Genomic DNA, 12982 nt, shown 5'->3' on the forward strand with positions numbered 1-12982 from the left:
CATTGAGATTTGACTTGAAAATGTCATGATATTATTTTTTTTAAAAAGATTTAAATTGATAGACAAAAATAATATAAATAGTTATATTTTTAAATTTTTTTTAATAAGAGAATTTTTTGGTTTATTTAATTTTTGCATATACTTTATTTTTTTATAATTGTTTTATACTTTTTTATTTTTTAAATTTACTAAAAATAAAATTCTATATCTTTTAATTAAGTATAGAACTCTAATATCATATTATAAAAATGTTTTTGAATGTACTTAAAATATCAATATTTTAGTAATTTTATTAACGGTTAATTTTAATAATTAATATATTATATATATTTTTATAATTAAAATTAACAGTTAAAATTATTAGAATATAGATATATCTGATATATTTAAAAAAAATCATATTATAATACCATATTTTTCTAAAAATTTTAATTAATAAAATAATATAATATAAATGATTATATTTTTTCGCGGACAAAAATTACGTAAGGTTTTATGGTGATCTTAAAAGATGTAATGGATAAGAAACGTGAATATTATTGTATTTGGCAATTTTATATATATTTGGTTCTATAGTTTTATGAATTCTATAGAATGCATTTTTTTTTAATTCATGATTGAAAAGACATGAGTTGTATACTTGTATATAATTTAGCTACCATTTAAATTGGTGGAAAACGAAAGGCCCAGTCAATTCATGTGGGAGCTACAATATTTAAAATTTTAAATTTTACATCTTATTGTAAGCTTATTTATTTTCATGCAAGTTTACTTTCTTCTTAATAAATTTGTTGTATGCTTTTCAGGGAGGCAATTTAATAATTTAATTCTTTATTTTTTTTCCGGCTGCTGCTCTCTATTCTTTGTGAGCTTCTTCTTTGAATCATTTAAAAATATAATTATACTAAATATACAATCAAATTAATTATTAATATAAATTATATATTAAAATATAATATATATTAAAATAAATTAATAAACTCCAACATTTAAGAAATGGTGCTTTTTGTTTTGTTAAGCACCCATATTGAGTGAACTTTTACTCAATCTAATAATGGCATAACTAAGAACACTCATCAATAGTCCATAACGATGGATATATAGTATTAAGATAATATCAGACAAACAATAATCAAAAGTTATCGTATTTAATTTAATATCTATAATTTGATATATATATATATATATATATATATATATATTATAATTAATATTATTTAATTAGTTCAATAATAATTAATAAATATAAAATAAGATAATTTTAAATTAATTTTTATTATTTGCTAAAATATTTTTTATCGTCTTATAGGCACACAAATAAATGTAACTTTTTTTTTCCTAATTTTAAATACGTGTCTAATTAAGTTACCTATTAGAGTTTAGAAATTTGACAAGCCAAAGCCCAATTATATATAAAGCAAGTCGGAACTTTTATAGAGCTTTCCTTTCCTTGACATATTTATTAATGAAAAATTTTTAGAGGATAGCAACTTTTAGTGTTTTTAATTATTATTTAGTTAATATAAATATTAAATTATTTTTATTAAAGAATTTTTATTAATTTATGTGTATAAATTTTAAAAAATTTAAATATAAAATATATATTTATTGTATATAAAATACTCTAAATATAAATATAAATATTATTAATTAAATAAAAAAAAATATTTATTAATCATATAATATTATTTTTTTATTAATACAACAGGAACATAGATCATGAATATATATGAGAAAAAAGAAGATATATACTAATTATTTTTACACAGCTTTCAGAGAAAAGTTCATAAGTGGGTGGAATTGATCATAACATATAATAGATATTAATATAATATAATTATTATGTATTTTGTCATATATAAAAATAAATACAGATATTATATCGTGTTTGGTCTGTATTTTTTTTAACTTTATTTTTAATATTTTTATTTTAAAATTACATAAAAAATATAGAAAACAAAAAAATATCATTTCTACTGTTATTTTTTACAATAATAATCATCCTCAAAAATCTGTCTCTGTAATTCATTATTATTATTAGCTATCTATCTAGTTGCATTAACGCTAATTACTAATTAGGCATAGATATATCATAACTGCAGGTACTTGTGGTGGAAGTATATTATGCTACGTGTATATTAAAATTAGCTATTAAAATTAGTTATCATTATAAAATACATATTAGAATATAAATACATATTAAAAATAAATTAAACTATATATGTATTTATACATAAATACGTTGGTAGTTGATTTTAATGACTAATTTTAATGTACAAAAAATATTTTTATTAATTTATATAGTATTAAGAGGACCTTGACTAGTGATTTGTCAATTACTAATTTACTATTACCACGTAATGCATTACGTGTTGAGTGGAAAATATGTATTACAAACTAAAGAAAAATTAAACCAGTAATTTATTGAGTAAATAGTTAAAATTGTCTCTAAACAATATTTTGATTTTCATTTTCATTTTCAAAAGATAAAATTAATTAAATTCGTCCTAAAATAATAACTAATTTAGTTGCATTAATTCTTTCGTCATCTTCTTATTGCTGATAAAATAAATTTATTAGATCAATTTAAATCAGTCTCTAAGTTCATGAACCATAATCCCAAATCTAAAAAAAAGAACAAGAAAAACTTTCTCCTTCAGAACGGCAATGACTTGGTCAAGTTCTGGAGGCTTTTGATTTATGATCCAAACATCAATACCAACTCCCCTCAGCAGAAAAGTCAACTCCATCAGTAACAAAGGACCACCTGAACAACAACAAAAACAAAACAAAAAAACATTTCTTTTCCTCTCTGAATTCAATTGGCGAAGGGAAAAAATTAAAAAAGACGAAGATCGTACTTGAAAGGGAGAGCTTGTGGAAAACCATGAGAATGAGCTTGAACTTCATGAAATGAAGGGGAAAGGGAGCGTTTATGAGTTGGAGAGAGGAGCAAAATTGATTGTCTTGGTCTACGAAGTGGTTGTTGTCGACAACGATAGTGGGTCTAATGAAGAAAACATGGCAATGAAGAGAGACAAGATTGCCACTAACATCAGCGGCCATCACTTCTTTGGTATTCCCATCTATACTTGTGTATGCTTCACCATTGCTTCGCTTCTTATTTCTCAAATTTATGAATTCTTACCTACTAATTCTACATTGTCATTGTGATTCTGGTTTCGAGGGTTCCTGCTGCTGCTGGATCTTTAGATTTCAAGGTCTCATTGCTAATTTGGCCAATAATTGCCTTCGTTTCGCAGATCCAACATACTAATTAATCCTCAATTCTTAATTCCTACCACAAATACTAATAAATCTACCGCGCAGACGATGGCGATGTTGAAGGTGTAAGCAGTGACGCGGGCGGTAACAGAGACAACCTGGGAATATGGAATTTGCTATAGAGGTAAGGTTCGATTCTTTGAATTTGGGATTAGGATTTATCGACTTAGGGAACGATTTGAATTGATTTAATAAACTTATCTTATTAGCAACAAAATGGTACCTAAGCAAGGGCCACGCTAGCAGTTAACAGATCATGTCAATGACGCAGGAGATGACGGAAGGACTAACGCGACCAGATTAATTATCTTTCGGAAATGAAAATAGATATCTAAGTATATTTTAAGAACGATTTTGGCTATTAACTCGTAATTTATTAGTGTTATATGTGACAAAGTCTTTAAAGAGACAGTTTATTTAAAACACAAAATATGACCAAATGTCTATGAACACTTGAAAATAGGGGCGAGCACGGGTAGCGGGTACCCGATTACCCGTCCGAATCCGAACCAAACAAATTAAATTCGTTATGAAATCAACGGGTAATTGCGTCTAACTCGAACCAAACCGATGACATTTGCTAGTGATTGGTTCGGGTATCGATTTTGGGGGTGTGAAACCCGAACTGACCCGTGAACCCGATCATATATTAATTAAATATATGAATTTTAGTGAGTTTTCTATTGCAATTTTGTATTTCCATTAGATAAAGATTATTCACTATTAATATGTTTAAATTTTAATAAGTTTAGTTTTTAATATATTTAGTGTTTAACATATTTGAATTATTTCTATTGATGTTACATGTTTATTGTATTTGTTGAATTTTTAATATAAAAATTTGATTTTTTATGAATTTTAAAGTCATCGGGTATCCAATTATCCGAACCGAATCAATTCATTCTTAATCGGTTTGGTTTGATTCGGGTAAATGCACAAAAAAGCGTAAATTCAAACAAAACCAAATTAATTACAATTTAATCGATTCGATTCTTATTTTACCTTAAACCCGAACCAAACCAATCCGTGTTCACCACTACTTAAAAACTATATTTCATTGATTTTGAGCTGTAAATAGCTAAGTTGCATTGAAGGCCAAGTAGCAAACAAAGTATGAAGTTTTCTGTTTTTAAATTTATTATTATTATTATTATTATTATTATTATTTTGAAAGTAAAAATGAAACAAAAAGATTTGCAAGTATATATCTGGCCGCTGAACAATTTAAATGTTTTAATAGATGTAGTTCGAAAATTTTAAAACATAAAAGTATAAAACACTATAAAAATAAAGTTTTTACCCCCAATAATTTATCAATTCTTAACTGCTTAAATTCACCATTCTATTGAATAATCATTTTTGCCATAATATAAAAAATAAAAAGTGAAAAGACAAGCGCACATTATATTTTTATTGTTTAGCTCAATAATATTCACATACAAAATACAATAGAAACTACAATAAAAAAATTTACAATAATAATAATATATACAATTATGATTTTAACGTAGGACGTCTTGACTAAATCAAACTACCACGAAGACGTATCTAATTTATAACTAAAAATATTAGTGACAAAATTTTAGTTAAATTTTATTAAGAACAAATTTATTCCATCGTAAATTTTTTGAGAACCTATTTGGGATATTATTCTATAAAAAATAAAAAGTGAAAAGGCAGTAAGCGCACATTTATATTTTTATTGTTTAGCGCAATAATATTCACATACAATAGAAACCACAATAAAAATTTTACAATAATAATAATATATACAATTATGATTTAATTATGCAGATAAAGCAAGGAAAATAGAGACTGCAACACCAAGCGAGTAGGCCCCAACAGCAGTCCCAACCACTTGTCCTCCGGCGTGAGTGACGGCTCCGACTCCGGCGATACCAGCTACGCCGACGGGAACCCGCAGCAGAAGCGCTTTTCCGGCGCCGGACAGCACAGCATCAGTGTACAGCTCCAGAGCCCAATCCTTGAACATCACAGGTCCAAGAATTTCATCGCCGGACTTCGACGAGGATCGGTTTGTGACGCGGCGCAGCGCGGAGTCAACCTGGGAACGATCTGGTGGCGCGTCGACCCACCTCTGGATGAGCGCGTGAGTGGACAGCTGGCCGTGGAGATGCTCGGCGGCGCTGTTGAGTTGGTAAGGCAACACTCCCGGGAACGCGTGCTCAGTCAGATCGAGGCAGTGCGAGAACGTTGAGTCGCAGGCCGAGTCAAACTCGGGCGAGTTCGATAACGAACTCTTCACTCGCTTCGAAGCCGATAACCCCATTCCCTCAAAAAAAAAAAAAAATCTCAACTCGATTCTCCACTCTCGCGTACTTGTTGTTTTGTTATTGGGCCTATGATCGAAAACGGGCCTATATGTAAAGCCCAACACGGCCCATTTTTATTTTATCATCTTCGTTTTGTGTAGGTGTGAACCCTTTCAGTGTTTGAATATGATAATAACAGCCAGACCTTCGTTAGTTCAATGGAGTTTCGAGGGTTCTGCGATTCACCGTTTCAAGCCTATAACTTTACCGTGTTTATCGAAGATTAGCGTAAGGATAAAGAGTAATGAGAGGAGGATTAAGATTAATTGCGGTCTTCGTGCTAGCTACAAGAAGAAGCCACCTTCTAAGGTCATATCAAAAGAAGCGATTCAAGTGATTCAAGCACTTAAGCTAGCAAAATCTTCACCGCAGAAAATAGATCAAATTCTGAAAGAAAGGTTCACTAGGCTTTTAAAGGACGATGTTTTAGATGTGTTATCTGAGTTGCAGCGACAAAACTACTTGGATTTATCCCTCAAGGTAACTAATACTAATATACTAGTACTATACTCTTTTGTGTTATGTTAGGTTATGTTTGGATAATGTTTCTGAGATAAATACTATTGTGTAGGTTTTTGAGTTAATTCGTGAGGAGGAAGGGTATGGTACGATGTTATCATTGTACTCTGATATGATAATGTTTTTGGGGAGGAGGAAGATGATTGAGGAGGCTGAGGGGATATTCTGTGGAGTGATGGAGAGAGGGTTGAGACCGGATACGAGGATGCATACGGAGATGATTGGAGCGTATATACAGGTGGGGATGATGGAGAAGGCCATGGAGATATACAGTTCCATGAAGGAATTGGGGTGTAAGCCAGATAGGTTGACATTCATGATACTAATTAGGAACCTTGAGAAGGTTGGAGATAAAGAGATGGCGGAGGCTTTGAAAGAAGAGTGTTTTCAGTTTGTGGACTATCCTGATAAGTTCATTCAAGAAGTGGAGCACAAACAGAAACATGTAAGATCAATATTCAATCTTCAATCGTACGTATTTTGTTGTATAGAATTGTGTTTGTATTAATTTTGCATTTTTGTCTATAGGCAAAAAAGAGATCACTCCATATCGCAGAAGCATGAAATTTTCCAGCTTTGGATGGAAGGCTGGCGGCTGCTTCTTGTTGGAGTGTGCTGTGCAACAATGCAGCATTGTTGAAATGCTGGTTTCAATTTGTTCAATTTGAATCAAATCCTGAGAATCAACTAACTCATAGTTTCTATGTATTGTACTGCTGTGTCTTATAATCAATAAGTGACCATTAATATACTAAAATATGAAATCGGTGACTTGAATAATTTTTCTGCTGCGGAAATGAATTCTAATTGCCATTAGTTGCCGAATATTAGTAGTAGAATGTATGTATGTAAAAAAATTAGTACAACAAATAGTCTCTCTCTGCCTCCTATTTATTTTTTCTCTCCTTTACAAGATACAGGTAAAAATTGGTTATAAACATAGTTCATCAATAAGATCAAACCACACAAAAAAAGGACAAAAGGACTCTTGGAGAAAAAACTAGATACAGAAAAATCACAATTGCTTGATCAAGTGGCTAAATGGCTCGGAGAGTTGTTGAACATGCTGTGCCACATAAATGCACGGGAAAGCACCATCTCGAGCTCCTGGTGAGACCAGCTGTGAGTTGGAAGGTGTTGAAGGAACATTACCAACTCCTGGAAATCAAGCTTTTTCAGCTTGTCTGACCACTGAGAAAACCATAACAGAGAATATTATCTTAACCATATTAAACTATGAAAAATGTGGAAAAAGGATGCATATTATGCTGGTGTACCAAGCTAATAAACATGCACGAAGAAATTAATTGATGGACATAAATTATTATGCTGGGTCCGCATTTAGTTAGAATTTGATTTTATAAGAAAAGGCCAAAGCATGGCATCTCACCGTTAGAAGAAAACTGGCAAATATATACACAAGGAAATCTGGTAAGGCATCTCCTTCAGCTAGATACGTGTCCCAGAGGCGTGTGACAAGATGGAAGGGTATCTGGTTACATAAATCAGATATCAGATTAGGCAAAATCGTTAAATCATGCAAAATTTGTGTAGTTTATTAATTTTAGTTTTTCACCATCAGACTTCGAAGTGCTTGGGACTTGATATTAAATCACTTTAAGATTCATTTACGAAGCTTTTCATAATCAATAAGCACTTATAAAGACAAAATAGTAGTTCTCGGAGTAAACCTCGCGGATTAGCAGGCAGTTGAACCAGCGGAAAGCAAACTGAAGAAATTCTAGTCCCTGAAGCTCCATGTGGTTTGAAACAGGCTCTGGCACGGTTCAAAAGTTTCACCAGGACGTATGAGATTGTATTACTATTTTAGAGGCATGGCGAAATAATACAGATACAAACCACGTGCGATGATGAGGCATTAAGTTTGTGTAATTATACACAGATATTATGGAAAAATTAATGAGTCCGAAGAAAAGCTTACCATCAATCCTCCTGACCAATTCCTTCAACTTAAAAACAAGCCTCTGAATTCCTGGTTGAGCAAATGTGTAATGGTCTTGCATACCATCCAGTAATTTTGACAAGCACCAATAGCAATCAGCCTCTATATTAGAAATTTTCTCTGCAGATAGATCAGACATTGACCAATTATCGATACCCCCTTGCAAGTGTTCTGATAGGAAAACGACTAGAAATGGTGTAACAAGATCATTTATCCCCTGTACATATCCACTGGCAGGATGCCGAATAGCCCTGGCAGAAGAACAATAAGTCATATAAGTAAATGACTATAATAATAATACAAAAAAAATTAGCATTAAAAAATTAGTCAAAACAAAGTATGATCCGGAGTATCAACCAGGGAAAAAGTTTGATATACTTAAAATCGGAAAAATAAGAGCCTAAAACAGAAAGATCTATTCTGGTTGTAGGTTCTTTTTCCTATATACTTTTCCTAAGTAAGCTATTGCTCTGAACTGATAATCAGAGTAAAGGTACTCTGGAACAGAGCAAGTATTCCCAACACCTTCTGAAGTATACATATAGGCTTCTTCACATGTTAATTCCCACTAGAATGGAATCTGATAACAGTGTTAATCAAGATTATAATTCTGCATAATAAATGGAACATATATATGAAGGGTAGCTATATGTATTTCTTCTTTTAAAAAACAGAAAGTAAGAAAATATCTGTGCCACAAAATAGAGTACTGAAAATATCTAACCATGTGTAAAGAATACGCTCGAGTGACTTCTGGACTTGCTGTTGCTGGAAGAATGGAACATCAGGTACGGTTCTAGGACAATCTACCGCAATCTACAAATACACGAAGCAAAGTGTTAGAAAGAAGAAGAAACTTATTTTCACCAATAATCAAGTTGGAAATATGTTATTAAGTTATAACAGATAATACCTGGCGGAGCATGTTGATCTCATCATCTGAGCGAACTGTCTCAGGAATATCATAATACTGCGAAACACAATCAAGATACTCTAGGCGCTTCCTCCTCAAAACCCCATCCCTTCTATCTGAATTAGGTGGTGCATATCCCTGTTGTCAGTAATCTTTAAATTTCCAAGAAGATGAGAAACTATGCATATTGTTACAGACTTACAGGAGGTCAAATAATGTTGATCTATTAACTTAACAATTTAATATATAGGGTAAATAATCCACAAGTTTCTTTTCTAAATGCTTCAGTGCGGTCTTGTTTTAAATAATTTTGATCTTAGTACTAATTTCAGCTATGAATAAAAATCCCCGTTCATATCCTAGCACATTCTGAACTAAACACCAAACTTTTATTGATATCATGCATCTTATGGTTGATATGGCTAATGGCTATCATGAAAGCATGAGCTTGAGCACAAGAAAGAGCTTAAGATTGTAAGCCTACCAAGAGAAGTCTCCATACTGTAGGACGCATGTAATCTGGAACACCACTCCAAGCTAACTCACGCAACTTATCTACAATATAGATTTAAAGTAAGCAGCTTACAATTACAGATGATTCTTCCATAACTGGATTTGCCCATATACAGGAGTAAGAAAGACAACAGAAATAAATGGCATGAAAGAAAATAAATATGTAAATTAAGATACCTAATATAACCATTGTCTCGGAGAGCACCTTATTGAATTTCATCACTCTTGCAGAATCCGTAGCTCTAGCACTCACGGAAGATTTCCGCACTTCTTCAGACGGGTTCTCTATGCGTAAAGTTGATAATTTTAACACATTCTCATTAGGAGAAGCAATTGGTTTACTTGTACTACGAACTTCCTCCTATATTTCGAGTAGAACTTTCACGGGTTAAGTGCTACTCATCCATGATCCATGAAGTGAAATTGATAGAGGCAATATAACTATGAAATATAGACACAAAAATGACCTCTAGTGTCTCAGGTGTGTGATCACTTGTGCCGGTATCACTTAATGGTGAGCTCCTTTCATAAGAAGGCGGCGAATATGAATTTGGGGTATCTGGCAGGTCTACCCTCTGGCTTAGTAATATCTTACCAGGAATGCTACGACCCTTGAGTAACCTTGACAAAGAAACAACACAAACTTCCATCAATATATTCGTATCTAAGCTACATCCTATAAGCTTCCCCTGTAGGTGAAACCAGATATATAAATTTTCTAAGGAAAACGTAAAAGGAGTTAAACTATCAATAAATCAACACACTATATACGAGGAAATGAAGAACACAAGATCCTAATTCTGTAAATCCGTGATATCTAAGTGCATTTACGAATACAAAATTCGATAATAGAACAGAATTAAACGAATTTCTGAGGTGAGAACAAAAATTAAGCACAGATCACGTAGAGTTTGATCGATGAGAAATCGTGATCTGAATCCCGAGAAGAAGAAGCGAAATTATGGAGATCGAGAGAGAATAATACCCTTGAACATTTCTGAGAGTCTGGTTGAATCGGGAATCTACGGAGGCAGCAGAGTCTTCGTTTTGCTGCTTATTGTCGTCGTCGTTGCTGTTCTTCATGCTTGAGATCTCTCTCTCTGTGTATGCTTCTACAGTTTCTGTGAGAGCCTCTCTCTACTCACCACTCATCAGTCATGAGCGCCACCTTCACTTCTCTTTTTTTTTTTTTTTTTCTAATAATAATAATAATAATAATAATAATAATGTTTGATTCTTCTCCCCATTACAATTCCTGTGAATTGTGATCCTCTATTCCTCTTTCTTTCTTTTTTTTTTTTTATTTTTTTATCGAAGATATAGAGATTCGAACCCCTAACTTCTTAATTGAGTACGAGGAGACTATGTTATTTGAACTATTGCTTCATGGCACTCTAATTCTCTTTGTTATTTGTTTCTTTTTTGTTATATTTTGTTTATATTTTTAGCACGCACAAATTAGAACAACAATCAATAGAGATGTTGCTGCGTGTGCCAAAGGAAACAAAATAATGAAAAGAGAAACACATTAAGAAAGAAGAGTGCTCAACTTGTATCTCAAAACAAGCAAGTAAAATGTTTTAAACTTCTCTCATAATTGGGCAAGCCATCTACCTATTTCATTATATTTATTTATTTGTCGAATCCTCAAAATAATACCATACATCATTGAATGGATTGTATTTATTTATTATGTCTGCTTTACTTGATATTAAAATTTTAATAGAATGACAACCATTAAAAAATAGAATTATTTTGGTGAAGAGTCACTAAATTTGTAGAAAACATCATTTTTATTGCAACTCTGCTATGAAGATAATAAAAAATTTTAACAAAATGTAGCATGAGTTTTGAATTTGGGCTAATACAAAAAAAAATCTAAATAGTTATTTTATTAAATTAATTATCTCAACCCTGAATTACTAAATTACTAAAGGAATTTATCCAAACATCCTCCCTTTCCTAAATTGTCTACTATCTAACCCTCATCAATTATCTCACCTCTTCGGCGTTAGAAACTCTCCCACCGACCATCAAATAACTATCCACGTAGTCATTAAAATAATTATCTACCTATCTAGTGAAATGATCATCCATTATTTGTTAATCGTATATACTTTAACTGAATCGAACATAATAACTATCCAATTAAGAATTAAAATAACCATCTCCATACTTAGCGAACATCCAGCACATTTACGGAATAAAAAAAAATCAATGGTAACACATGCATGGAGGCAGGGAAAAAGATTCAACCATGGAGAAACAAGAGGTGCAAGTCATTCTTTTAATGTACATCCGACGTACCTGAACATTTCTCTCATTGGTCTCCGTCTACAGTGGCTTCAAAACCAGCATCTTCAATGACCTCCCGAATGGTCACCTCGTTAACAAAAGTAGGGTAGAAGAGGACATGAGTATAGTTGTTAAGAACATCTACGTTGCAAAAGGTGGCCGAAACTCAAGCCTCTATCGTTGCATATGCAAGCTAACGCCAAAAATTTTAAAAATTTTATGGGGGCAAATGCTCCCTCTTCATTACACGTAGATCCGTGCCTGCATATATCCGATTCAATTCTCTTCCATTCTTTTTTCGGTTTTATTTATTCGTCTCAATTGTTACCGTTCAATTCTCTTACATTTTTTTTCTGTTTTATTTATCTGGACACACTATAGTATTTAGGTGTATCCAAATATGTCTGTAAATTTTTTTTAAAATTTTTTATTAAGACACAGTTGGACAGGGTAGTCATGCGTATCAGACGAATGTCGTGTTTGAAATATGTCCGACACGCAAACACAGTAATTTAGCGAAATGTCTGTATTTCATAGTGTGAATCTATGACTTCACAAAAATATTGTATTTCTTCCTATCAAGTTTGAAGATTACAAGTGTTTCTTCCCGACGATACAGTTTTAGTATTAGTCTTAGTCTTTTACCATTTTTTTTCCTTTTAATTCAATTTTTCTCAAACTTTTTAAAGGTGCATATGATCCTGCCACAAGCTAAGGTTATCTATTCTTACCAGTTGATTTTGTCAAAGTTAAATAATTAACAGAATATCCTATGTAACAGCAATACAAGAACAAGATAAATAATTTGGAGAATAAATACAAGTTTCAGAGACACAAAATTGTAGATGCATCAATATATTTATTTATCATTTTCTTTAGTTCTATGAAAAATATTTTATTTGAATTGTAAGAAGAATGATAAATAAATATATTGATGCATTTTTTGTGTCTCTAGAACTTTCAAATTATCGACATTGTTCTTATATTGCTGTCATGTAGGATATTCTGTTAATTATTTAACTTTGACCTCACAATGGAACTACATTGAAGTTAAATAAAACTTTTTTGGATTTAAATAAAACACTTTAAACTTTAAACAGTATTACGCTCAAATGTAGATGACCAATTTAATATTTTATCCTTTTTTAAATGGTTGAAAAG

General features: G+C 31.7%; 3 protein-coding genes across 4 annotated transcripts; 1 reads left to right on the top strand and 2 right to left on the bottom strand.

Annotated features, from left to right (window-relative positions):
* Window positions 1–4960: 4960 nt before the first annotated feature.
* On the bottom strand, window positions 4961–5575 carry LOC107613058 (uncharacterized). The gene has a single exon (XM_016314902.3). The coding sequence runs from the start codon at window positions 5573–5575 to the stop codon at window positions 5072–5074; it is 504 nt and encodes a 167-aa protein (XP_016170388.1). The 3' UTR covers window positions 4961–5071.
* Window positions 5576–5601: 26 nt separating this feature from the next.
* Window positions 5602–6962, top strand: LOC107613057 (protein THYLAKOID ASSEMBLY 8-like, chloroplastic). The gene is made up of 3 exons (XM_016314901.3): window positions 5602–6098; window positions 6190–6582; window positions 6666–6962. The coding sequence occupies exons 1-3, from the start codon at window positions 5745–5747 to the stop codon at window positions 6699–6701; spliced, it is 783 nt and encodes a 260-aa protein (XP_016170387.1). The 5' UTR covers window positions 5602–5744; the 3' UTR covers window positions 6702–6962.
* Window positions 6918–11126, bottom strand: LOC107613056 (uncharacterized). 2 transcript variants are annotated; one of them, XM_088496826.1, is made up of 11 exons: window positions 10920–11126; window positions 10512–10798; window positions 9994–10147; window positions 9704–9887; window positions 9498–9568; window positions 9014–9151; window positions 8825–8916; window positions 8080–8351; window positions 7829–7914; window positions 7528–7629; window positions 6918–7328 (listed from the first exon to the last, which is right to left on the bottom strand). In XM_088496826.1, the coding sequence occupies exons 2-11, from the start codon at window positions 10607–10609 to the stop codon at window positions 7167–7169; spliced, it is 1359 nt and encodes a 452-aa protein (XP_088352952.1). In that variant the 5' UTR covers window positions 10610–10798; window positions 10920–11126; the 3' UTR covers window positions 6918–7166. The 2 variants fall into 2 exon arrangements, with proteins under 2 accessions (XP_088352952.1, XP_016170386.1); XM_016314900.3 differs by lacking the exon at window positions 10920–11126 and having other exon boundaries at window positions 10512–10835.
* Window positions 11127–12982: the final 1856 nt, after the last annotated feature.

Source organism: Arachis ipaensis, chromosome B8 (assembly GCF_059453495.1).
Source record: "Arachis ipaensis isolate K30076 ecotype BB chromosome B8, ASM5945349v1, whole genome shotgun sequence".
NCBI classification, from domain to species: domain Eukaryota; kingdom Viridiplantae; phylum Streptophyta; class Magnoliopsida; order Fabales; family Fabaceae; genus Arachis; species Arachis ipaensis.

What these genes read in the sequence shown, in the direction of transcription:
- LOC107613058 (XM_016314902.3), bottom strand. Translation starts at nt 5,575, where the DNA reads ATGGGGTTATCGGCTTCGAAGCGAGTGAAGAGTTCGTTATCGAACTCG.
- LOC107613057 (XM_016314901.3), top strand. Translation starts at nt 5,745, where the DNA reads ATGATAATAACAGCCAGACCTTCGTTAGTTCAATGGAGTTTCGAGGGT. An exon ending in ACTTGGATTTATCCCTCAAG is followed by an intron (nt 6,099 to 6,189) that starts GTAACTAATACT and finishes ACTATTGTGTAG; the next exon opens with GTTTTTGAGTTAATTCGTGA. An exon ending in TGGAGCACAAACAGAAACAT is followed by an intron (nt 6,583 to 6,665) that starts GTAAGATCAATA and finishes TTTTGTCTATAG; the next exon opens with GCAAAAAAGAGATCACTCCA.
- LOC107613056 (XM_088496826.1), bottom strand. Translation starts at nt 10,609, where the DNA reads ATGAAGAACAGCAACGACGACGACAATAAGCAGCAAAACGAAGACTCT. An exon ending in CGAGACAATGGTTATATTAG is followed by an intron (nt 9,569 to 9,703) that starts GTATCTTAATTT and finishes TCTATATTGTAG; the next exon opens with ATAAGTTGCGTGAGTTAGCT. An exon ending in ATTGGTCAGGAGGATTGATG is followed by an intron (nt 7,915 to 8,079) that starts GTAAGCTTTTCT and finishes GAACCGTGCCAG; the next exon opens with AGCCTGTTTCAAACCACATG.